This window comes from Bolinopsis microptera, chromosome 13, assembly GCF_026151205.1.
Source record: "Bolinopsis microptera isolate Bmic1 chromosome 13, MBARI_Bmic_1.0, whole genome shotgun sequence".
Lineage (NCBI taxonomy): Eukaryota > Metazoa > Ctenophora > Tentaculata > Lobata > Bolinopsidae > Bolinopsis > Bolinopsis microptera.
The window spans coordinates 14,207,924-14,234,417 of NC_087084.1; the positions used below are offsets into that span (position 1 = coordinate 14,207,924).

Here is a 26,494-nt window from a genome sequence, read left to right on the forward strand (position 1 = left end):
CGATTCTTTAACTACATGTATTGGGATGTCGGATGACTTCCCATTCTTCAGTTCAGATATAATCATTCTAACCTCGTCAGCTGTACAGTCATTAATGAAAATACTGGACGTGTTTGCTCTAGGCAGGTAGTCATAAAAACTAGGAAGATTATTAATAGTTAGTTCTCCAATTTCATTATATGCCCCGTTTAAATTAGACGCTAGAGAGACAAAATACTTATTAAATTCATTGGCTATTACTCTACGATTGGTTATCTTCTCATTGTTTATAGTAAACAGTGGTTTTATTTGCCGTTTCTGCTTGCCCCGTATTTGATTAATCAGTTCCCATGTCTTCTTACTATTACCGTTTGTGTCTGCAAATTTTCCCATGAAATACTTAGTTTGAACATCTTTGCGATCTTTTTTAACCATCCTTCTATAATCCTTATAAGTTTTGTATCTAGAACGTTTTTCACAACATTTCAAGCATTGACATGTTCCACCTTTATAATCAGTTTCACCGAGTTTACATTTTTTCTTTCTAACTTTAGCCCAATTGTCATAGAGTTGGTGCTGATGCTTGATTTTGGCTATAAGACCAGGTGTGATCCATGGGTTATTTTGTGTAGTTCTTTTGGAAGACTTAGGGGTTGCCAACTTACACGTTTTATCGATACTACTTTTGAAAACATCATGAAATACCGTGAAGTTGTCAATTACTTTATTCTCTAATTCATGTTCCAAGTCCTTTACAAAAGAGGTAACATTAGACTTACAGTAGTCGTAATATTGTTTATATTTTAGGTTACTCTTAGTGGATCCCATACTCTTTTCAAATATTTGAAAGACTGGTGAGTGGTGGGATATACGATCAGTAAGTGTGCCTGAGGCTATTATACTCTCTACATCGTTAGTTATAATATTGTCAATACACGATGCTTTACAACCTGGCTTCTCATGAGTTGGCAGAGATATTAGGGGAAAAAATCCTCTACTGAACAGGACTTCCTCATAACGTTTTACAATCGCATTATCCTTATTATGTAGATCAATGTTGAAATCACCTGCCAGGTAACTGCATTTCGGCAAATTATCGAGAATTGCTGAGAGTTCTAATAATGCAACATTTACATCACCACTTGGAGGGCGATACACTACACCAACAGTGACCGGAGTATTCTTGCTGCTTATCGTAACAAATAGAGTTTCTAGGTTTTCAGATATATGGGACAAATTGCCATTTACTGTAGCACTGAGGGTATCACATACATAAAGAGCGACTCCAGTGCCTTTTCTTTTATCTTGCAAAGTGTTTTGGTAGAAACTATTGTATCCAGTCAGTTGGTAAAGGTCACTTAATTCGGGGCCTTCATTTGTTTCTGCTAAAGCAATGATCGAAAATTTCATATATCTCTGTAGTTCTATTGCCAGAGTATCAAAGTTAGATTTATTACCATCGATATTTTGAAATAATAATGATGAGTACTCGTTCATTTGGTTGCAAAATGTTTTATTAAATTCTTTAACACTATATGGGTTACAGTTATTGAGTAATCGGTTGATGTTTACAAGTGTTTCATCAATGTCAGTACTATTATTTTCAGAGTCAGTATCTTCATATATAAACGGATTGTAACGAGTACTTGCTAAGTGTACACAGTTAGGGCAGTAAAAATCTTCATATATTTTGTTTGTACTGGATTTAGTATAGCATTTATGGTGCATAGCACAGTCACACCTACAACATTCAGCAATGAATTGGCCAATGGAAATGAATTTTGTACAGACAGGGCATACCTCTTTGGTCAAATTATTCATGGGTACGGTACGTAACCTTCCCCATGTTGAGTCGCAGCAGCAGCAGGAGAGGAACCACCCATCGTCTGGGAGTATAAGCGATTGTCAACTTTATCCGATCTCTTCTTCCTTCTATCAGTCCCTCCATTCATCCTTAAAAGTATTGTATTACGTATAAGAACCCCCAGTTTTGCTGTACCACTCCAATTGAGGTGTAAATAGTCCGGTCTCTGGTTTCGTCCAATGTTCCTAGAGAATTGCTGGCTTAGGAGCCCAGCCTCATCACAGAACATGTCAAAACCAGGTACCAAAGTCACACCAAAGTTGGAATGGAGCAGCTCCTTAAAAATTAATTCATTATAATGTGCAACTTTACGATTTAGCTCAACGAGTTTGGTTGGCAGCAGCGGACACACAAATATATTCGCTTTGGGGTTAAGCGCTTGGATCATTTCTACTTTCTGAACAAATGGTTTAAAAACATTGTTCTTTATATCAGCGGTATTTTTGATCTCAGGTTTCCTGATATCATTTATACCACACATCAAGAGAACATTCCTGTATCCACATGAAACTGTAGGATTTATATCCCCCACTACCGGAGCAAAATACTGTTTTCCGGGGAGCCACTGCCCAAATGATTTTTTGGGGTCCAGCCCGAATTTGAGACCACCAGTATGCGAGTCTCCGATGATGCATGTAGAGTTCCTGTTTCTAAAGCTAACTGAACGAAAAGTTAGGCTGTATCTCACCCCACCAGTTATTGCCCCATCCTCGATACAGTGGCTGTAGAACTCTTGGCTGCGTCGAGTCATGCGATACATGGATCTTGGCACACATGTATGGTCAAGAGCCATATGATCCGTCTTCTTATCAAAGAATTTGATGTTGCACTGGCCTCCAATAGAAACAGTGAAAATTTCGGATTCAGGGTGGATGGTAGTTTCATCATCCGAGTGTTTCGGTAGGGAGCCATCCTCTTTGAAGCGATTGATCAGCAGGCTATTGATCTTCGGTTTTTCACCACTACAGAATGCACCATTGATTTTGTCCACTAGATTGGAGAAGCTAGTTGAAGCTAGTTGGCCATTGGATGACTTGGAGCCATTATACTTGTATGGTTCTCCCAAAGAATACACAGCACGAGCTCCCTCCACAACAAAATCCTCGTCAAGTGATTGGCAGGCAAGGAGGAGAGTTTCCTGCTCTTCTGTGGTAATAAACTCTTCATATCTGTTTAAAACAGTAAAAGTCAAGTTGAGGATTGACTTTCCTAGTTAATTTAAAGGTTCAAACGTTTGGGAATATAATAATGTTGGTATTTGTATCTGCTGCAGCAATAATATCGAAATATCATTTGTCTAGAAAATTTTCGCCACTTCAATAGATATTGGGTCGGCAATTTGGTGAGTGAGTGATGAAATGGTTTGGTCTGTGATTGAGTGAGGGGCGATGTGAAAGTTGTGGTAAGTCCAGGTGTTATTATTGTTGATGGATTGAGATCCCAGGATGATACTTTTACAGCGTAATTTAACCAAAGCTACAGAAGTAGTGAGGATTTCCCCATTCTCATTTAGAATCCGTTTATGTATGCTATTCCACAATTTGGAGGCTATATAAAGAAAAGTGTTGGTTTTTCTTGGGAGGATTATGACATTGCTTGTATCACGTTTTGATGAGTCTATAGTACAATACAACGAGTATGGAGTGCGAAATTTCATAATTCGAAATATCTCAGATATACAGTGGTATTTGTACAAGTTTTGAACAGTAAGCAATTTTAGTCGATTAAAAATGGGCTTGGTGTGCTCTTTTTCGAAAAAAGCAGCTCCTAACCTCTGTTTTGTATAAGGTCTGGCTCGTGCACAAGTGGCATGTTTGTCGAGGTATGCATTTAGGTCTCCAAAAAGGATTCTTATACAACGTTTCTGAGTTATGAACAGCTTATCGTTTGGTTGGTCTTTGAGAGCTGAGCCCCAAACACTTATTCCGTAAGCAAGATGTGATTCCAATAATGCAGAGTATATTTTTTGGTAGTGTTCCCCTGGAACTGAATGTTTAATCCTGTTAAGTGCTCCTGTAGTGGATCTAATTTTTTTTCTTAGATATTCTATATGTGGGCCCCAGCTAAGTTTTTCATCAATTACTACACCAAGAAATTTGGTGTTGCTAACCTTGACAATTTTGTGTCCATTTATAAATATTCCTTGTGATTTGTCATGTTCATTGGCATACGGCCTAACCCTGGCGCAGGTTTCATCAGATTCGTATGCAGGTAGAAAATGTATGTAGCAGCATTTAGACATATTTATATGTAAGAGATTACTTCTCATGAATTTGCATACGAAATCAAGAACTTTATTGGCCTTCAAGTATGTTGCTTCTTTGGACGGTCCAGTGATAAATATATTTGTGTCATCAGCATAGAGCACAAATTTGCATTCATCGCCTTTGTAACAGTTTATTATGTCGTTCATATATAATAAGAAAAGTAGAGGGCCTAGTATGGAACCTTGGGGAACTCCATATTTTACATTCATAGTCTCTGATGTAGTGTTGAGAAATGAAACATACTGTGATCTATCGGATAAATAGCTTTTTAGAAGTCCTAGAGCTAGACCTCTAACCCCATAATTTTCCAGTTTCCTCAGGAGAATGCCATGGTCAAGAGTATCAAAAGCTTTGCTTAGGTCAATAAAGATTCCTAGAACATGATTACCACTGGATGTTGATGTTGTGATTGAATGAACTGATTTGTGGAGTGCATGTGAGGTTGAGTGGCCTTTTCGAAAACCAAATTGTTCATTACTGAGAATGTCATTAGCAGTGAAAAAGGTATAAAGCCGTTTGTATATTATTTTTTCAAATATTTTACCAAAGATTGGCAATATTGACACAGGTCTATAATTTCTTGTAATTCTTGTAGTAAATATTTAATACCAGCACACCAAGATGCAGATGTAATTTATCAGTTATTCATAATGTTCATATAAGCTTCTTGATTTATCCTAGACTGTATTATAATTAACTTGTTTGTGTTAATAAAGAACATAGAATGTAATAAGGCGCAGTCCAATTTGATACGTACGAAATATGTCTATAACTTGCTTGATTCTGTACTAAGCTGGCATTCATTGACCAAAATTGAACGGGGATTCGTTTAAGATCACTTTCGAGGCACCTTGAAAAAAAGCTACCAAGAAAACAACAAATTTTTCAAGAAAACAACAAATTTTTATTTAAATCAATTATATCAACAATTTGAAAAACTTTAAAGCTCTTCTATTACGCTATTGTGCTTTTCATGGAGAATTCATACGTCAGTAGCGCTTTTGAGCTTGTTATTCTCTTTCAAAAGTATTCCAACTGATTTGTATATAAGTGAATATATTAATTCTGGATACATTGTATATGATTTTATCTCCATTCATGAAGTTCGAAAGAAGTTACAGCAATCCGCACAATTTAGGGAGTGTGCTTTCCCTGGAGATATAACATGCGCCATTTGATATGTATTTGTTTTTGCTTCTGCACATTTAGGCAGTTGCTCTTGTGATCAGAGTTTTGTATAATATCCCAGACTGCATACGACTAAAACATGTGTACTAATTTCCCAAAATTGTTACACATTGTTAGCCCCAAGCGTTTTGTTAGCCCCAAGCATTTTGGTCCCTCATTCCTGCCACTCAGCATTGCTTACTGTAAAGTAGACATGTTTCTAAGACAATAGAGAGACTGACCTTGTCTCATTAAATTCAACCACTTGCCATAATAAAAATACTAACAACCAAATAAAGTTTTTAAAATAATTATATACAATCACCAAAGAATATTTCCTTAAGTTTACTTCTAGTTAACTAATTCGTGGTTTCAGCTCTTATTTTATTTATGATTAAAGGAATAAAATAAAACTTATTGTTTCATTGAAAAGTTGTGCGCGCTAATGTCCCTTTTTCAATGAAACAAGAAATTTAATTTTAGCCCAATGTACAGAATCAACAAATTTATAACAATGAAAATATAATGCCCATTTGGAGTATGACTTACTGTCCTTTACTGCTAAATTTTGGGTTGTAAATGGGCAGGCAACTAATGGGCAAGGAATGTGCGGGCCTGAAAGCTTTTGCACACTGAAACGTTAGTCCAAATGAGACAAGGCTCTTACTTGGACCAGATACAAATCATTTCAGTTAAACAAAAATTTCAGTTAAACAAAAATTTCAATTTTATGCCATTTATTACAGAGTAAACAATGAAACAAGAAATTTAATTTTAGCACAGAATAAAAAGATGTAAAACAATTAATAAAATATAATGCCCATTTGGTGTATGACTTTTTGTCCTTGACTGCTAGTTTGGTTTTGGAAGGACAGGTAACTAACGGGGCAAGGAATGCGCGTGCCTGAAAGCTTTTGCACACACCGAAACGCTAGTTCAGTTAGGTTTATAGAGACAAGGCTCAGATTAGGACTAGAAGAAATTTGTTTGTAGACATTAGGGGTTCTGTTTATAGTTGTTACTATAGGTTGCAGTCTTGTTGTGACAAAAAGTCTACACTAAAACATGCTTTAGTTTATATTGTGTAGTTCAAGGATAAAAAATGCAGCTTCGAGGTGGATATTAGAGAGCTGGCGAAAGATTATGGCCTTTGTATCAATGGTTATAATAAACAAGTTTACAATAAATCAATTTGATATTTAAAGGAATCCTAATTCAATGTGTAGTATGGTTGTCACTCTTTAAATAGATTAGATTATTTGGGGGAAAAAGTGTTGTTACTAAGGATTGCAGTCTTATTGTGATAGATACTTTACACTATATTATATGCTTAAATTTATGTTGTGTAAATCAAGATAATAAAATGCCACTTGAAGTCTAATATACTATCTATTGGTGGGCTGGCGAAAAATTATGGGTTTTGCATTAATGGTTATAATAGTTTATAAATATTCTAAACCTTACAGTGCTAATTAAAAATTTCATTTTTGTCCACTAATGTCCCTAATGTTTCATTATCTCATTGAGTCCGTATAGGACACAGACATTAGCGGATGTGTAACCATAATTAATACTCTATAGCTTCTAACATCATGATTACAATTACAGGTTGTACGTTATGGCGGCTGCCAATATCCCAATAGAGTCACTTGTTGACAATCCATTAGATAATAAGCACTATCCTAACCGTCTATTCGAGGATCGCTCTGGGAAGTTTGACGAGTTCACCGGGGCGTTCGTTATCTATGGATTGAATCATGAAAAGAAGACCGAAAAGCAACATAGTGTCCACGACTATGTGTGTGATGCTATTTGGGATATGGGATTTGATGCCAAGCCTGACTTTTTTTCAACGGTATCTCGTCTATCCAATATGAAAAATGCTCCTCTTGTTTGCGAATTGAAAAAGATGCACATGAAACTTGGTAATGAAATTCTTGAATCCCTTGAGGATGTTAGCCGAATTCATCCTGAGCTTCTACTCTCTAATAAGGAGATTGTCATCGGAAAATTCCTTCCCCCTCCCCCTCAAATAATGATTAATTTTAATAAGAAGATATCCAGATCTGGGAATGCTAAGGCCTTGGTCATTGAAGCTGGAAAATCTCTTGGACTAGAAATCACTGAAGACAAAATTTCTTTTGCTGAAGTAACATATGAAAGATACGGCTCTGTTGTTTGCCAGTTTTCTGACATCAATATTGCTAAAAAGTTCTACAACTTCCGAGATGTGATACACCTCTTAAACAAATGTCCTATCTATGCAATTTCATTCTATCGTGAACACAAGGACTATTACTACGATAAAATGCTTCTTATCAGTGGTCTGAACACCAAACAGAAGGACTGCATGAAGTTGTTCCTGGACGTGTGCACTGATCTTGGAGTAGATGTTACAGAGAGTGATGTTTCCCGATGTGAGTGGCTGTACAGCAAAGCTTTTAAAAGCAGAGCTCAGCGTTCACCTTTAGTTGTGGAGTTCTCGTCAGAAGAAAAAAGAGTTAGTGTCTTTGAAGCATCAGCTAATGAGTCCAAGGTGAGGGATGATTTCCGTCTTGGGTCTAAGCCTAGGAAACCAAGACTGCCCAGGAAGCCACGTGCCAAGAAAGAGGGTGAAGAAGGAGAAGCAGAAGAACCTGCACCAGAAGAACCTGCCCCACTTGAAGTAGAAGAACCAGTAAATGGAGAGAAAGAGGACCCAGAAGTAGAGAGAGAGCAACCTGCCCTTGTGTATCGCAAGATTTATATCAACCCCTTCATAAGTTTACCATACAGTGTGCTTTACACCGCATGCAGAGAGTTGGCTCGCAGACGACGAAACCTGACTTGCTTGCCCATGTCTTTCTATGGACGCATCAACTTGCAGATTAAAGAGGTGGTAAAGAAGGAAGAGGAGGGTGATGCTGATGCTGATGCTGATGCCGAGGTTCCAGTTGAGGACGAAAACAAAGCCTCAGCTGTTGAGGATGAAAACAAGGCACCAGCTGTTGACGATCTTGCAGAGGCCCTGAAAACTCTGTCTCTGGACGGTAAAACAATCCCCATCAACTCTCCCTATGACCTCTGGAAAGTTGACAAGAAGTTCAGAAGTGCAGCTCTCGATAAATACTTCATGTACACAGACCCTTACTATGTTGACGTTGGTTACGTACTGGAACCCTACGAATGGTTCTCAAGCATCAGGAAGACTGAAAAGAGGCTAACCAGGGGTCAGATGGAGCGCATTCACCCGTTCTAGAGCTGACAAACTGAGAGCTGAGCTGTAACGAGACTAGGGCAGTAATCTGTCCAGTAGCTCCTTATTAACTTATTACAATCTTATCAGTGGTCTAGTGTGCGCGATGATCCGTTAAATAATACAGTGTATGGTATTTAGACTGGAAAAGTTTTTAGTTATATAATAACGTTGTGCATGGTCTTCATATAACAGAGTGTGTTTGGAAAGTTTCAAAATTCAGCTCTGGATAGTTCCACAATATATTTAATTTGTTGAAATATGCTTGCGTGACCTGTGAAAAACCTATACCTGAGCAATCATTGAAAACGGCACATTTTCAAGATTACGGTACATTTAATTGGTTAAAGTTTAAAATTTGGGTTATTTATCGCTTTTTTACTAGTAAATATTATTAAGTAAATTTTGTTACATTTCAATGCGTTGACGATAATCGTATTCGAAAAGGGTATCCGTGGCACGATGCTCTTTTCGAGTTTGATTTTTGTGAATTCTGATTTTAGATTTTCTAGACCTTTTGTACATCATTTTTGTGGTATGTTGCGACTTGCAATATGAAATCAGTTTAACTGGTTGAAATGTATCTCTAGATGTCGGGAGTATGAAAAGTTTACTGATAGTAAATCTAGATTCTTATCGTGAGAAAGTATTTGAGCCTAGGTTTATTGAATTAATATTATTGGTTCCAAATATTTTATCGTTACAGCAAACGCTTGTTGACCTTTAAGGGGGGGGGCCAATGGATATTTTTTTGTGAAACTTGATTTCGAGATAGCAGTTGACCAACAAACTAGGACCAGTGACCGAACTTTTGAGGGGGTCCCGGACCCTAACCGCCAAACGGTGCCTGCGGGGCAGCCACGCCCATATTTGGTCCAAATTAGGCCCAATTTAGCCAAATACCCTGAACATGCCCAAAACCCAAATTTTAGGTGCTCTACTTGTAGCTAGTGGTCTCCTGAACTCGTATATGAAATTTCATCAAGATTGGACAAAAAATGACTGAGTTATGAGCCAAAAACCATATGCCCATATTTGGGCATACGCACCAAATTTGGTAGATTTCGTCCCATAAATTGGTCAAATATCAATATTTTTCACTGAAACTTACTTTATATGAAAGGTAAGCCTAAACTACATATTCTCTGTAAGTTATAGCTTTATATCTGTTTAAATGTGGATACTAAGGCGAAAATACCACAAAAAATGAACTAAATTGCCCATATCTTGGTTCGCGATATTCGCGGAATTGATCTCATTAAAATTGTAACAACTCGATCAGTTTTCAAAATTTTTCCATGAAATTTTCGGAATCGACTCGAAATCGCATTTCCACCTTAGTTTGAGAACAGATTTTTGATTTAGGCCTCCAAAAAAATTTGGCGGCCAAATTCCAAAATTTTCCCGGAGAAATTCAGAATTTGGCCGCCAAATTTTTTTTGAGGCCTTAATCAAAAATCTGTTCTCAAACTAAGGTGGAAATGCGATTTCGAGTCGATTCCGAAAATTTCATGGAAAAATTTTGAAAACAGATTGAGTTGTTACAATTTTAATGAGATCAATTCCGCGAATATCGCGAACCAAGATATGGGCAATTTAGTTCATTTTTTGTGGTCTTTTCGCCTTAGTATCCACATTTAAACAGATATAAAGCTATAACTTACAGAGAATATGTAGTTTAGGCTTACCTTTCATATAAAGTAAGTTTCAGTGAAAAATATTGATATTTGACCAATTTATGGGACGAAATCTACCAAATTTGGTGCATATGCCCAAATATGGGCATATGGTTTTTGGCTCATAACTCAGTCATTTTTTGTCCAATCTTGATGAAATTTCATATACGACTTCAAGAGACCACTACCTACATGTAGAGCACCTAAAATTTGGGTTTTGGGCATGTTCAGAGTATTTGGCTAAATTGGGCCTAATTTGGACCAAATATGGGCGTGGCTGCCCCGCGGGCACCGTTTGGCGGTTGGGGTCCGGGACCCCCTCAAAAGTTCGGTCACTGGTCTTAGTTTGTTGGTCAACTGCTATCTCGAAATCAAGTTTCACAAAAAAATATCCATTGGCCCCCCCCCTTAAATGTATGTGATAAGCCTGGGCTCTCATAAAAGTATGATTATTCTACTCGATTTGAGTGAAGTACGTTGCATTAAAAGGTTAAGTTTATGTATTTAATTTTAAGTTCTCCAGCAACTTGATGACATATTAGTTTAAAATGTCGATATCATAACATCCTGATTCACTTTTAGTAACTTAGCAACTTTAACATTTAAGCGGTCTATAATTATTTTAAGCTCAATGTTCCAAATGCCCAATTATATCATAATATCGTATCGTATATAATTACTCTGCCGTTTCAATATATCTCTCTCAGTAGTTCTGAACAAGAAGTTAATGTCTTCAAAAGTCAACATGATAAATTGCATTGAAACTTTTTAAAATTAAATTTATCATTTCAATCTAAATTCTAAGTCTATCTTTAGTTCATATTGAGTATTGACTTCATAACAACCAGTAATACCTACTCCCACTCCTCAGGATGATTAACAGGGCTATAGGAGTGCTGCGTGGTAAGATTACCAATGCCATGGCCCACGCTCCCCCTCCCCCAAAACCCCACGCAGAAATGAACGTGGTTGAGATCGTTGAATACAACAAGATTCCCAGTGAGTTTACATTTTAATACCAGATTTTATTCAGTATGATTGTCTGTGAGTTTAAATTTAGTTCAATACTGTATTTATCTCTTTTAACATACTTAGATCTAGAATATTTTTGGAGAATTAAGTTTCAGTTCAACACCTATAATCATGTTGTATGCAGGGTTTCTAAATCAGGCTGGCAGCATTTTCCGTTTATATTATAGGAATTCTCTGCTTTTATGATTTATTGATTAGTCTAACGATTATTAGTTAATTAGTTAATCTATTCATTAATTACCCACCCCCAGGTATGATCTCGTATGATAGATGGTGGTTGTTTACCTGGTTTGTAATGGTACCAGTAACTATTGCTACCGGTATTAACGCCTGGATTGTCGAGAATGAGCATCTTTCTCATGGACCTCCTCCTTATATTCCTTATGATCATCTTATTCGGGTTAGTCATTTATTCAGTTTTTAAAAATTTAGTTTTAATACTTTCAGTTTTAATACTTTCAACACTACTATATAATAACAAATAATTTGAGGCTCTAATGATGTAGTTTTACGAGGATTTCAAGCCTTACATTTTGTGATTCCCTTCGTGTCCAAAAGCATTGTATCAGTTAATTTAGATGATACACTTTTAAGCTGTTGGTTGTTTTGCGTTCCTTAAGAATTAGCTAAATTATCTCTATAATCGTCCAATTTGTTGAGCAACTTTTTCGTTAAAATCTGTATGACTGTTAGATAATAATAATACGGTAATTATGTACTTATTGGCCTCGATACAGGAAGCAGATATCTTTAAGCTTTTAAAATGCATATCGAATGTTAATATGTCATATTCAAGATATCGGATACAGATTCACAGAACCGTACTTTTCAAATATTACACAGTTGACAGTACATCATAATATCCCATAATCACGTACATAAAAAAAATCCTAACCTCATCACCATAATACGCATCTATTGCATATTCTGATAACACATATAAATTAAAATTGAGGTGTAAACGTTTTAATATGTATTTGCACTAAAGTGAGTGCAATGTTTGTGACTAAAATTGTTTGTTATTGATTTCGGCCCAAATAATTACAATCAATTTACATTCCACCTCGTTTAATTGTCCTCTAACAGTCAACGACAAGGCTAACCCACTATTAAATAGTTACTTACTTATTTCTTAATAACTTGATAATTAATTTCTAACTCCAAGATAATTAACTAATTTCCTCAGACGAGGCCATACCCCTGGAAGGACGGTAAACGCTCTCTCTTCCACCACGAACAATACAACCCCATTCCTGGCGAGGGTTACTCCTGGCAGAAGAACGAAGAGGACGATGAGTGAAATTTTCCAACATTTTTGGAATGCTTGTCATTTTTTCGTCGCTTAAAAAAAGCTTGTCAGACATTTTGTATTCTGAGGACTGATTAAGTAAATTTGTACATATTAGTGGGCGCCTGGGTATTTCTGATCATTTGGTCGTGGTGTTATGGGCTCGATTTTATGGCTAACTTCTCATATATTCGATTTTATTACCGATTCCCGTTGGTAAGACTAAAAATATAATTTGTGCCAGTTAAATTATTTACTACTTGCAATCCCATACCTTGATTTATTGAGAGAACATTGTTAGGTTACTTTTCGTTAAGTTTCAGAAAACTAGTCGAAATTTATTTTCAACTGTATTATTCTACTCGGTTTACTATGGATTCAGTTCAATCATATACTAATAACCATCAATACTATAATTACTTGATCACAATTTCTGTTGTGACCGAAGTTTTCAAGAGCACGATTTCATTTAACATTTTCTTACATAATTTTATCCTCGTAGAGTTTATGATGTATGTTTCGGTCGGGTGATACTAGTCTTCAAAATGGGATGGCACAAGATGGCATCCAGGTCCTCCCAAGGAATGCGATAAAACGACGGCCTTCTGATCGTAAGTTATTTCACCTGTAGAGACATGATATGGCGGCGTTTTTACCTTCGTTTGGGACATTTTTGCAAGTACGCCCATCGACTAGCAGGGAATTTCCGCTGTCTGCATATAAAATTTCCTGACGGTAGCAGCGTTGCTGCGCGCGACGGACTCTATCATGCGCGCCAAGCCTGTCTTGAATTATTCAGAACAATTTCGGGGCATCTGCACCACAGTGAGCCCTAGCATTGCATGTATTATGTATAATATATTGTTGAAATTCAAAATAAATGTTGTCTTTTTTCGGAGATTCTCGAATTTTCCTACCATTGCAATAAAAAGTGGTGAAAATGTAGGCAATTGATTCTCCTCCAGGTTCAAGAAGTGGTTTCTTCACAGTGACTTAGATGCTAACTACTTGAATACTGGCAAAAGGGGGTGCACTGTGCATGTACAGACTTACGGCTAACTATGACGCTAAAATTATAACCCTGGTTGAGGTGGTTGACTGTCAGTGTACAATACATTTGGTCAAATTAATCGTTTATCCTTGTTAATGTTTCAACTCAGATCTGGAAACTGGAGATTGTTGTGACCATTAAAAGTCCAGATTAGTGCCCGAAAGGAATAAGCTTTAAAGACCTGGAATCTATGAAGAAAATCTGGGCCTTTAGGACTGAAAACTTGACATAGTGCATATTGGGAACATGGCCAAATTATGAGCTATTGCGGAGATTGCCAAAACTTTCCCAGATACAGTTCTAACGAAACCCTTAAATGGTGTTGATTATCATAACTTGCAACTTCTTACTGTTTAATATTCTAGATCTTTCTTCCTCACAAATCACATACGTCGAAGTAAATTGTTATGTTTGTCCAATAAATCTCTATCCTCAGCGGGGAGTGATGATGACGGCTGGCGTAAAGCTTGGCAAATCAAGTTTAAATACGGGAAATCCAACAATTTGTCAGTGTGGCTGATTGATAGACTGACCCGATCAGATGGCGGAAGGTGGATAAGCATGGTAGGTACGTTTCTCTTGTTACATTTTCTCGTTTAACTCTATCGCTGGTAACTTAGTAATCTTGTCTGTCAACATGTTCTTTTGTAGGGATTAATTCTGGGGAATTTGTAACGCACGTACACTCTGGTCCCTTATTTAAGCTTTATTGTTATTAGTGTTAGCAGGATAGTATTTTGTTATTTCATCACAAAGATCCGAGATCTTTAAATTTTATTTGAACGAAAGCAGACTTTAGTTGTCATTTTGTCAGGGAGTCGGAAGATTAGAGTTTTTATTTTCTCAGGAAGAAGGAAGATTTGAGCTTGAGTGGATCGACACGGCTAATGCCTGGTATGCAGAACGTCAGCGGAGGAGCAAGTCGAGTCAGTCTACTCACCTCCTTTACAAAGCTATACAGGTAAGATCCACTGCACAATCAGTTAATATGCTATTTATAGTCAGGGTGACACGTGACTGCTGTTAACGAATTCGATACTAGAGCGTTGCTGCAAACTCATTGGTAAATGAAGTAACAACTGTCACAACAAAGGTCAAGGGGAATGTATCCCTTCAGCACGAAAGCTATTGATTAATCTACACTGAATCAGTACACTTAAATATAAATCCAGCTATCTAGTTAGCTTAATCTGTAGTTTATTAGAGCCGTATACAAGATTTGAGTTAATTAAAGGATTGAAACAATACATTTACGTAATTTAGCTTCATGCTACGTCAGGCAATCTGTAACTTCTGTAAATACTCCACGTTGTCTAGCTTTGTTTTAATAGCTCACCATAAATTCACATAAAATACTCCTTCATAATAATATAATACTCCTCCGGCCGTGTGCTTTTTTCTTCTTGAGAAACGAGATACGATGCTTTAGGACGCTTCTTGAAAACACGCGTAAATCTGTGTAGAATGCGTGTATTGATCGTGATTTGCCGCTTTACTAACAAGATATTCTGTTTTTAGTAGTAAAAACATGCATGAATATAGCGCACCAGTGTAGAAGATAGCCTTCTCGAAATGTGCGATTGCTGAGTCACTTGATAACAAGCACGCCACCACGTGACCCGCTCACGTGACGCCGTGTTCGCGGAGATTACATGCTCGTAAACACAACACGAGCTGATTGCACCTCCTCTGCTTTAGTGGCGTCTTATTGTGGCGTGTGTAACTTGTTATTTAGTAGTGTAGTTATTAAGTAGTGCAATTAATTACTAATTTGCTGATTAAATTGCTGAAACTTTAGTGGACTAATTATGTGCTTTTTGTCTTTTTAAATTTATAAAATATCTTGCTAAGTAAAAATGAACGGTAGTTTGCAAGAGTGTTAAAAGAATGTTCGGTAGGAGATGATATATAATTCATCTAATATTTTTCATGATATCATACTTTTAGTTCCGACAGTGATTATCTAAAAGTAGTAACTTATCACCGAATTTACTTCAAATATCCCTGTATCTCAGTGTTCTAGTGTATGTCGTATTGTGACCTCAACATAAAGAATTGGTTAGTCGAAAACAAACCCACAATCTACAATGAGTCGATCAGGCGTATCATATCTCTGCTGCTGGATCGCATTATCCGCGATGTTATGCACGAGCACCGTGGTCGCAGACCAGGACTGCACGGCTAGATGCGCGTGGAATGAGTGGCAAGACTACACACAGTGCTCACAACAGTGTGGCCCACGAGGGCTGCAGGTTCAGATCAGAGACGGAGTGGACCCCAAACCCACGGACCCTAACGAGGTTGTGTGCAGTTGCTCGGAGGAGGAGTCCTTTAGAGAGAAGGCTTGTAACCGAGTGTGTTTGAACGGGGGTGCGGTGGAAGAGGTAGATGGAGATTTGATCTGCGTGTGCAGTACTGGCTTTCACGGAGAGTGCTGCGAACATGGCCACGATCTAACAGTGTTCGTTGTCGTCTACGTGGTCATCATCCTGCTCTGCTTTGTGTTTGTGTGCTCTATGTTCTGTGTGGGCGAGTACCGACACAAACATGTCCTTCAAGCCATCCCTACTACCTACGAAACAGAATTTGATGATTGGGAAGAGGAGAAACCTCTTCTGGAACCGAAGTTTGTTTGGACCGCCCCCCATGATACTAAGAAAATGGGACTCTTCTACAAATCCTGGGATACTTACAGTGAGTATTCCTCTCGTGCTGGATCTGTGATGAGCGTCGGAAGTTTCTCCTTTGAAATGGATGATGAATCTGGAGAGAAAACCTTCAAGGGTCACGATGCTGTGATGGAAAGATTGGATATCTTCGAGATTGCCATGCTCCGAAACTTTGGTGATTTGGACCGTGAAACCAGGATGACTCTGGTGCAAAAGATTGCACCCAGGATCGACTTTGAAGAGCAGATCAAACTAAGATCATTCGACTCCCTTTCCGAGGAGGAAGGCATGGAGATGATGAGTAGACTGATGAGCCTGGCGGACACGGCAGATATGATTAAGGAACAGGAACGGAAGGAGCTGAAGGAACTTGAGGAGCACCCTACATTCGATGATATTGACAGTGATATCGTAGAGATGATGGGACGGTTTGACGAGTTGACGGAGGAGGAGAGGGAGCGTGTGATTGAGCAACTGGAGGATATCCTGTCTGAGAAGGACAAGATAAAACTTAGGAACTTCGACCAGCTGTCCTCTCGGGAGCAGGATTCTCTGTTGGCTAGATTGGGCAAGTTGCAGGAAGTCGCCAAGAAGGTTGAGGCAAAGAAACTTGCTGAGGCGCCCGATGATGATGGTAAAATCGAGCTCACCACTTCCATGGTTACTGAAGGCATGATCACGGTTGCAAGCTTGAGGACTGCTATAAAGTCGGACGCAATGAGAGATATTTTGAAAATGGTAGGAATGTCGATCGGTGGTTTGTCCCATAGACCAGATGCCAGGCTAGAGATAAGAGCCAGAGTTTTGGCAAAGCTGTTGTTGTTGTCGGAGGAAGAAGTCACTCAGCTGTGTCTGCGAGACGGAATTACTCAGGAGAAGTTGGACGAGATGTCGCACGTGGAGAGGATCGCGCACATAGCGGATCGCGCAGCGGCGGCCTGTGTGGCTGATGTAGCCTTGGTGGAGACAGAGAAAAAAGAAGAGGAGGCCCGGATTGCGGAGGAACAACGTCGGCTGAGGGAATTGGGAGAAACCAGCACCATCTCATCCATGTCTGGCGTCATGTCAATGTCCTCATCTGATGATGACGATGATAATGTAGGAAAACCTAGACGGGTGAAAAAAGTTGATCTGTCAAAGATCAAATGGTCTGGGCCACCTAAAGGAGCTAAACCAGGATTCAACAGAGGTATGCTGTCTCTTGGTGTCCTCTCAACCTCTGTCAAGAAGTTCAAGGAACGAGAAAGGACTGGCATCATCCAGGGAAGAGGCAACATCAGGTCCCAGGCCCTGTCTGAACGTCTTGTTAAATCTCTCTCCAATAGATCTGTAGAAGTTCCAGATCTCAATATAAAGCAGTCACTTAGACAGCGACTGAGTCATCAACCTGACGGAGGAGGGTTAGAGGAGGAGGAGGGTTACGATACCTCCTCTATGTCTGAACAATAACACTCGTCGACTGAAGTTTGATTTAAGTTTCGCTCATGTTTTGTATTGGAATATTAAGACTCAAGACTTATTACTACTGTGTAAATATCAGAAGTCAAGAGTTACGAACCCACCCAAGTCTAGACTCTTAGAACCTCATTAGTTTTTGAGAGAACGTCAGATTCTAATATTGTTTCAGTTATAATTTGATAATTTGATATCGTGTACTCAACAGAAACCCATTCTAAGTTTCGAAGTTTTTAGAAGAACCGAGTTTTATTTATTTTAACTTTGAGGAACATTTGATATCAACAATCATGTCTAAAATAGTAAATACCTTTTAATTGTATAAATTTGTATCCTAATAACCGTACATGATGTAGTTTTACAAAGACTTGAAAATTATTAAAGTTAATTTGTCGCTGGGAGACTAGATATGTGATCGGTATCTGTAACAATTAATTTTAATAATCTAGATCATTCTCAGGCAGCGTTCCCAAACATAGCAGAGGAATCGAGCGAGAAAAACAAGCATATTTTCGTGAGAAGGTCCTTCAAGCTTCCTGATGAGCTATGTGATGAGGTCAGACAAATCGTTATAGGAACCGGAACAAAACGACCACAGACTAAAACTATACAGATTCCTGGGGCTTCTGGAGGCATCCATAATCCACGTTAGTTTCATTCAGTTATCATTCAATGTATTGCCTCTCTTTATACTATATTATCGTATGTAGCTTCGGTTTATCAACATTATAAACCTTCCGTCAAAGTTCCCCCCTTTTGATGTTTTCTAAGAAACTGGTAATCTTCACTAACCCTCCCAACCCCCCCCCCCCCCCTCTTCACTAACCCTCCCAACAGACATGCCACCTTCACTAACCCTCCCAACAGACATGCCACCTTCACTAACCCTCCCAACAGACATGCCACCTTCACTAACCCTCCCAACCCCTCCCAACAGACATGCCACCTTCACTAACCCTCCCAACCCCTCCCAACAGACATGCCACCTTCACTAACCCTCCCAACAGACATGCCACCTTCACTCACCCTCCCAACAGACATGCCACCTTCACTAACCCTCCCAACCCCTCCCAACAGACATGCCACCTTCATTAACCCTCCCAACAGACATGCCACCTTCACTAACCCTCCCAACCCCTCCCAACAGACATGCCACCTTCACTAACCCTCCCAACAGACATGCCACCTTCACTAACCCTCCCAACAGACATGCCACCTTCACTAACCCTCCCAACCCCTCCCAACAGACATGCCACCTTCACTAACCCTCCCAACCCCTCCCAACAGACATGCCACCTTCACTAACCCTCCCAACAGACATGCCACCTTCACTAACCCTCCCAACAGACATGCCACCTTCACTAACCCTCCCAACCCCTCCCAACAGACATGCCACCTTCACCTACCCTCCCAACAGACATGCCACCTTCACTAACCCTCCCAACAGACATGCCACCTTCACTAACCCTCCCAACAGACATGCCACCTTCACTAACCCTCCCAACCCCTCCCAACAGACATGCCACCTTCACTAACCCTCCCAACAGACATGCCACCTTCACTAACCCTCCCAACAGACATGCCACCTTCACTAACCCTCCCAACCCCTCCCAACAGACATGCCACCTTCACTAACCCTCCCAACCCCTCCCAACAGACATGCCACCTTCACTAACCCTCCCAACCCCTCCCAACAGACATGCCACCTTCACTAACCCTCCCAACCCCTCCCAACAAACATGCCACCTTCACTAACCCTCCCAACAGACATGCCACCTTCACTAACCCTCCCAACCACCCCCCCCCCCTCACTAACCCTCCCAACAGACATGCCACCTTCACTAACCCTCCCAACAGACATGCCACCTTCACTAACCCTCCCAACAGACATGCCACCTTCACTAACCCTCCCAACCCCTCCCAAACAGACATGGCCACCCTTCACTAACCCTCCCAACCCCTCCCAACAGGACATGCCCCTTCACTAACCCTCCCAACAGGACATGCCACCTTCACTACCCGCCCAACAGACCATGCCATCCTTCACTAACCCTCCGCCAACAGACATTCCACCCTTCACTAACCCTCCCAACAGACATCCCACCTTCACTAACCCTTCCCCAACTGACATGCCACCTTCACTAACCCGTCCCTACAGACATGCCACCTTCACTAACCCTCCCAACAGACATGCCACCTTCACTAAACCCTCCCAACACCTCCCAACAGACAATGCCACCTTCACTAACCCCTCCCAACCCCTCCCAACAGACATGCCACCTTTCACTAACCCTCCAAACAGACATGCCCACCCTTCACTAACCCTCCCAACAGACATGCCACCTTCACTAACCCTCCCAACCCCTCCCAACAGACATGCCACCTTCCCTAACCCTCCCAACAGACATGCCACCTTCACTAACCCTCCCAACAGACATGCCACCTTCACTAACCCTCCCAACAGACATGCCACCTTCACTAACCCTCCCAACCCCTCCCAACAGACATGCCACCTTCACTAACCCTCCCAACAGACATGCCACCTTCACTAACCCTCCCAACAGACATGCCACCTTCACTAACCCTCCCAACAGACATGCCACCTTCACTAACCCTCCCAACCCCTCCCAACAGACATGCCACCTTCACCAACCCTCCCAACAGACATGCCACCTTCACTAACCCTCCCAACAGACATGCCACCTTCACTAACCCTCCCAACAGACATGCCACCTTCACTAACCCTCCCAACCCCTCCCAACAGACATGCCACCTTCACTAACCCTCCCAACCCCTCCCAACAGACATGCCACCTTCACTAACCCTCCCAACAGACATGCCACCTTCACTAACCCTCCCAACAGACATGCCACCTTCACTAACCCTCCCAACAGACACTAACCCTCCTAACCCCTCCCAACAGACACTAACCCTCTCAACCCCTCCCAACAGACATGCCACCTTTTCCTCTGGTGGACTCCGCTTCAGTTCTCCTCCCCAAAGCACAATACAAAGTCCCGGACACCCTGATGAAGGACTTCATGTCAGCTGTCAGCTCCACCAGCATTATGAACCCTGAGAACCCAGCTGGACCTCCTATAACTCAATGTGAGCTGCTCTATAGACCAGATAGCTGGCAGGCGGGTTGTCATGATAGTATGTAATTGTAGTAATTCAAGTGGTAGTATGTAATTGTAGTAATTCAAGTGGTAATTGTTATGATTGAAGTGATTAAAATCTCGATTGACCGTGCTAATTTCCTTCCTCCAAACTGAGCGTTAAATCAGGGCTTTACAGTAGTCGTTGTAAATGTGTTTCAACTTTTGTCTTAGTCGCTCAGCTGATTGCGTCACTTCTGAAGTGTAAATAAGTTGGCATACTGTAGGAACTGATTCACGCCATTAACAATTAAACACGTGACTACAACACGTGCTGTATAACACGTGACTACAACACGTGCTGTAGAACACGTGACTACAACACGTGCTGTAGAACACGTGACTATAACAGGTGCTGTAGAACACGTGCTGTTGATCACGTGACTATAACACGTGCTGTAGAACACGTGACTATAACACGTGCTGTTGATCACGTGACTACAACACGTGCTGTAGAACACGTGACTTTAACAGTCTCCATTTTCCCTCAGTAACCTCCTCCTGGAACATGGATATACCCACAGAGCGGATATCACACATTCCTGAGATCACACCTGGGTCTTCTCCTAAACATGATCCACACGAACCCGGGCATTCTGATCACAAGGTAACTGGTTGCTAGGTTACTGGTTACAAGGTAACTGGTTGCTAGGTGATTTGGTCTCTAGGTGATGGGTCAAACTAACTTGGAAATAATGGCTTATGCTGGGAGGAGGTGTACAAATGTTCAATATGAAAACCAGTTTTATTTTGATAAAATACCCCGCCTGTTAGTCTTATTCAATTAATGTTGCTACATTTGATAGTAAAATTATTGTAATTTGAAGCGAAAGGAATGTACTTACTTACTAGAGATAATAAACTCTTCCCCCAGATAAGGAGCCCACCAATGTCCCCTGGTTTTCTAAAAGACGTCACATATCAGGCTAACTGCCACGAGGCAACATTCGAACAGATCTGTGAGTACGCTAAACAGCAGGTGAGGATAATCATCAATTAGAACATATTAGCAATCAATTAGTTTCTATTAGCAATCAATTAGTACGTATCAGCAATCAATTAGTACACAATATCAGCAATCAATTAGTACATATTATTAGCAATTATGTAATACCTTTTAACAATCAATTAGTACCTATTGGTGGGTATTACTTATTAGTAATTAAAAGTTTACCCGCTGTACTTATATTATTAGCAGTAATTAATGCTGATGATTCAAAATACTTGGAAAATTCACCCTTTCTGCTTCCATTTATACTATAGTCAACTTATTTATAGTGGATAGTAACTGATCAATCAATAAGTTAATTAGTTAATTAATTAATCGTATGTCAGCTGGAGATAATCCACAAGTGGGCGAGTGAGATGCCGTCTTTCAAGCACCTCTCCTGTAACGACCAGAAAGCGCTCTTAACTTCCAGTGCTCCTGAAATCCTTGTATTTTCTATTTGCTGTTTTTCTGTTCAGAACAAATGTGGTGAGTCTGCTGGTGAAATTTAAAATAACTTTTTTTATAGCAAACTTTTAGAAATCCACGTGAGAGTCATTTCTCAGAACCCCTCATAAATCCTAAGTGCAGGAAAACTGCTGCTTAACATTCAACAATTCTGATTCCCTTGACCATCTAACTAATCATCAAATACTCACCTAACTAACGCCCCCTTATGACGTCACGTGAGAGAGAGTGACGTCACAAATACTCACCTAACTAACGCCCCCTTATGACAGGACCGGATAACTTACTACTGGACAAAGACCTGGTAATATCCCGGACTAACCGGCAGTTCGAGGTAGCTATTAGGAACATTGTCTCCTTCATCATCGACACCATAGTGGACCCGCTCAAGGATGTGAAAACTGATCGGTATGAGTTAAGCCGGCTCAGACGAATCATTCTTTTTAATACAAGTATAAGAATTTCGTTATAATTTGGGTATTTTCATAGTTTTTAATTTCTTTCTGTTTGCAAAACTGCCTTAATTTCCGTTTCCAAGGATGTAAAATATTTTTACCAACACTTTAAAAGTTATCAATAGCAAATTTTCAGCTACAAAATCGACACATCAGAATCTAAAAGATCCGGAGGAGGTTAGAAAGTTACGACGAACTGAGCACGTGCTTTTACAGAAATACACGGACAATACACAGGGCAGGTTAGTAGTGAGAGTCACGTGAGGGATAGTTTGACGTCACATGAGAGAGTGTGACGTCACGTGAGGGAGAGTGTGACGTTACTTTACGGAAGATGATAACCTCATTTGTTGTAAATCAATAAATATAGTAAGCTATTCAAATATTGAACCATAATTAATCACAACCTCCTTTTATCCAATTATGCTATTTATCTGATAACATAATGACTCTAATTACACGACAATTCCAGGATAGGTGAGCTGCTACTCCTCCTCCCTCCCCTCACCACTGCTGGTACCCTCTTTGTAGAACACCTTCACTTGGAGAAATTAGTCGGGGACACTTTCGATAACCTCGTTGCTGCAGAACTCTTATTGGCCATGGGAAATGGGTAATTTGTTGTCACGTGATGCGTTTTATGACGTCACGTGTTGCGTTGTATAAACAGGATTAAACATAAATTAAACAGGATTAAACATAAATTTGTCAATGAGAGCCCTAACACTCACGTCTTGACTATACATCAATATAATAGAAATAAATAAATAAATAATGTGCAAGAGTTTTCTTAAAATAAAAATTTAAAAATCATAAAAATTTAACTTCGTATAACGTCACGTGACGTCATTTTGCGTACCAGGGATCTGCAATTGGCTGAATGATTTATAAATTACGGAACAAGAGGTTTCTGTTTTTCAAACTTACCCTTAAGATGTCCGGGATGTATTAAAATTTTGCAAGTCCTCTTTTATATACCCTTTTAATTAAAATCGTTAATTTCGTGATGTGTTGTGCGATTATTTTACCCCTGAAGATATTTGATTTTCCCAAAACTATCAGATTATCGTTTTTATTACGTAGAAAGATATGTTTGATATGTATTAATTATAAATACGTTAGTCCTAATTAGAAGTACGTACTACAGTGTAATAATAACGTCCTTTATAATAACCTGTGAGACTTGAGCTTTTTAATGTTTAAGTTCGTCAGTTACTTCCCAATTGATGTTTTATTTTCGAAAATGGTTTTGATTTATGTTTGTGCCTTCGGGTATGCACTTAAAATATGTCTTTAACTTTGTAAGGTTTCTACTGAATGGCAGCCACTTGAGACTTTTATACTTTTTATCGACTCTAGAGTCTAGATCTAACGGTTAGCTGTTTAATTTTACGAGGTGTTGTCGTACTTTAATTAGTTGTACGTGTTGAAGGTGAGTTCCTTGTGTTTATAGTTTTAAAGTGGAGATAGTTATGTTTTTAATCGAATATGTTAATGATACAAGAGATTTATTTTTATTCAGATCTAAAATCGTAGTCTTGTTTTGTCTAACTTTATTGTAAAGTCAACCTTGCATTTTGCAATAATTTAAAAATCAAACTACAGGGTGCTGGGTGGATTATACTTAACCACTTTTTAAAATCAAAAATCCGTTTTCAAAATAATGTGGAAATGCGATTTCAGGTCGATTCCGAAAATTTCATGCAAAAATTTTGAAAACTGATTGAGTTGTTACAATTTTAATGAGATCAATTCCGCGAACCAAGATACGGGCAATTTAATTTAGTTCATTTTTGTGTGTCTTTCTCGCCTTGGTATCCACATTTAAACAGATATAAAGCTATAACTTACAGAGAATATGTAGTTTTATTTAGGCTTAATAATAATAACTTTCATAAAAAGTAAGTCTCATTCAAAAATATTGATATTTGACCAATTTATGGGACGAAATCTACCAAATTTTGCGCGTATGCCCAAATATGGGCATATGGTTTTTGGCTCATAACTCAGTAATTTTTTGTCCAATCTTAATGAAATTTCAAATATTATTGACTATATTTTATGACGATGAATTGTAAATTTCGATCAATTTATATTCATTCGGTCTCCAATTATTGAACAGCGGAAGCTGGTTGCCTCAACCATCAACACTGTTGACTATATATACATAATAGTATGACTGAAAATTGTCAACCCGTGATTATTAAACGAAAAATAAATAATAAATTAAACATGATTTATAATTTAAAAACTGTAAACCACAAACTGAATTATCGCTTAAATTTAAATAAGTATAAAAACAAAAACCATCATGTGTCGTTAATGGTTAATTAAGCAGCAGGACGTGGCTCACTTGGGCCACAGCAAATCGGCGAAAATGGTTTCGGAAAATTAAGCCACTATTGGCACTTTGGTCCTTTCGATCTTTCCGGTGGTGCGCTGGGCCTTGATTCACGATGTCAATCCTTCGCAGCTCGACGAGGCCCAGTGGTGCACTGGTGCATCTCGCCGATCTACCGAGATGCGAGAAGAATTATTTGATGCGCGGCGCGGCCCAGTAGTGCATCGCGCTACAATTCAGAACCAGCAAGAGAATGAGTTAAAAAAGTCACGTGACAGTCGAGTGTAGAGTGATTAATCATCATCCAAAGAAGTGATGTGTGTTTCTGCAGAGCAGACCAAACTGGACCCACAAACCGCCCGCGCCCCAGTACCCTCCCACACTATCGCCCTGCATGGTGGCTGGCCAGCCATATTTCTACCCTGCATTTGAAATTCATAAGCTGAAGAAAGAAGAACTCATACCAGGGGCCAAACCACCAGCAAGACTCGTTACCGCCCTCCACGAATGAGCCAGCAGACGACAGGATGTCTTCCTAGCTGATAAATACCTACGTCAACTAGAAAGGGATTTTTGCGAGGACCTTCTTATGGATGATAGAGACGCCTTAGTCTGGCTCGACAACATCAACAATACCCTGGACACAGAACTCAAAAGCATGAACATTAAAGCATTCACATTTGATAACAAAGCTTATATGATTCATTGAGTCCCCACCTTACACTCTTTGAAGATGGAAGAAAAGAGACCAGAATGGTCCGCCAAATTCAAGGAGTGGTTGATAAGAAGTGTTGAACTCAGTTTTGAGTCGTCTATAGGCAAATTTAACGGAGAGTGGTACAGACAGAAACGAGGAGTACCGACAGGAGGCGGTATCTGTGTAAAACTTGCAAACATAGCAGTATACCATGTCATGCGCGAGCAAGTCTATTCAGACACGGAACTAATGGAACCTGTAAGATCGGTCAAGAGATACATAGACGACGGCTGTGGAGTATTCCATGGTACGAAAAGACGGTTTTCAAAATTCATCACGACTGTCAATTCAAGGCTAGCAGAACTTGGCCTCCACATTGATGAGAACATCATAGAAGATAACAATGTTTATGTGTCATTCCTAGACATCAAATTTTGTTTCGACACCGCAGGTGATCTTCAGACAGACCTCTATGTTAAAGAGACTGACGCTCGCTCCTACCTGTACTTCGGTTCCCACCACCCGAACCATACATTCAGCAGCATAGTCTATAGTGCATGTCTGAGACTCCGCCGAATCATCGATGATAACGACAGACTTCGAAAATAAATTAATGAATTGAAAACCTTTTTCTTTCAATCCAACTACCCTAAAACTATGGTAGATATAAATATCAGTGAAAAAGTCAAAGGTTTTGAAAGATG

General features: G+C 39.5%; 2 protein-coding genes across 5 annotated transcripts in view; both read left to right on the forward strand.

The window, feature by feature from the left end:
* Positions 1-24,282, forward strand: part of LOC134825568 (uncharacterized) — a 102,318-nt gene extending 78,036 nt beyond the window's left edge. The window contains exons 1-12 of one of the 4 annotated variants that reach the window (XM_063837799.1): positions 11,695-11,711; positions 13,011-13,119; positions 13,996-14,123; positions 14,407-14,520; positions 18,144-18,330; positions 20,636-20,839; positions 21,333-21,448; positions 21,716-21,820; positions 22,177-22,318; positions 22,570-22,749; positions 22,889-22,994; positions 23,225-24,282. In XM_063837799.1, coding sequence (XP_063693869.1) covers positions 13,023-13,119; positions 13,996-14,123; positions 14,407-14,520; positions 18,144-18,330; positions 20,636-20,839; positions 21,333-21,448; positions 21,716-21,820; positions 22,177-22,318; positions 22,570-22,749; positions 22,889-22,994; positions 23,225-23,369 — 1,524 coding nt within the window. In that variant the 5' untranslated portion in view covers positions 11,695-11,711; positions 13,011-13,022 and the 3' untranslated portion in view covers positions 23,370-24,282. Of the gene's footprint in view, positions 1-11,694; positions 11,712-13,008; positions 13,120-13,995; positions 14,124-14,406; positions 14,521-15,574; positions 17,926-18,143; positions 18,331-20,635; positions 20,840-21,332; positions 21,449-21,715; positions 21,821-22,176; positions 22,319-22,569; positions 22,750-22,888; positions 22,995-23,224 lie in introns of those variants that run through there. The other 3 variants (XM_063837798.1, XM_063837800.1, XM_063837797.1) reach the window with 3 other exon arrangements.
* LOC134824819 (cytochrome c oxidase subunit 6A1, mitochondrial-like) lies at positions 11,061-12,520 on the forward strand. The gene is made up of 3 exons (XM_063836795.1): positions 11,061-11,187; positions 11,472-11,620; positions 12,407-12,520. The coding sequence occupies exons 1-3, from the start codon at positions 11,061-11,063 to the stop codon at positions 12,518-12,520; spliced, it is 390 nt and encodes a 129-aa protein (XP_063692865.1).
* Positions 24,283-26,494: the final 2,212 nt, after the last annotated feature.

What these genes read in the sequence shown, in the direction of transcription:
- LOC134824819 (XM_063836795.1), top strand. Translation starts at nt 11,061, where the DNA reads ATGATTAACAGGGCTATAGGAGTGCTGCGTGGTAAGATTACCAATGCC. An exon ending in TGAATACAACAAGATTCCCA is followed by an intron (nt 11,188 to 11,471) that starts GTGAGTTTACAT and finishes ACCCACCCCCAG; the next exon opens with GTATGATCTCGTATGATAGA. An exon ending in CTTATGATCATCTTATTCGG is followed by an intron (nt 11,621 to 12,406) that starts GTTAGTCATTTA and finishes TAATTTCCTCAG; the next exon opens with ACGAGGCCATACCCCTGGAA.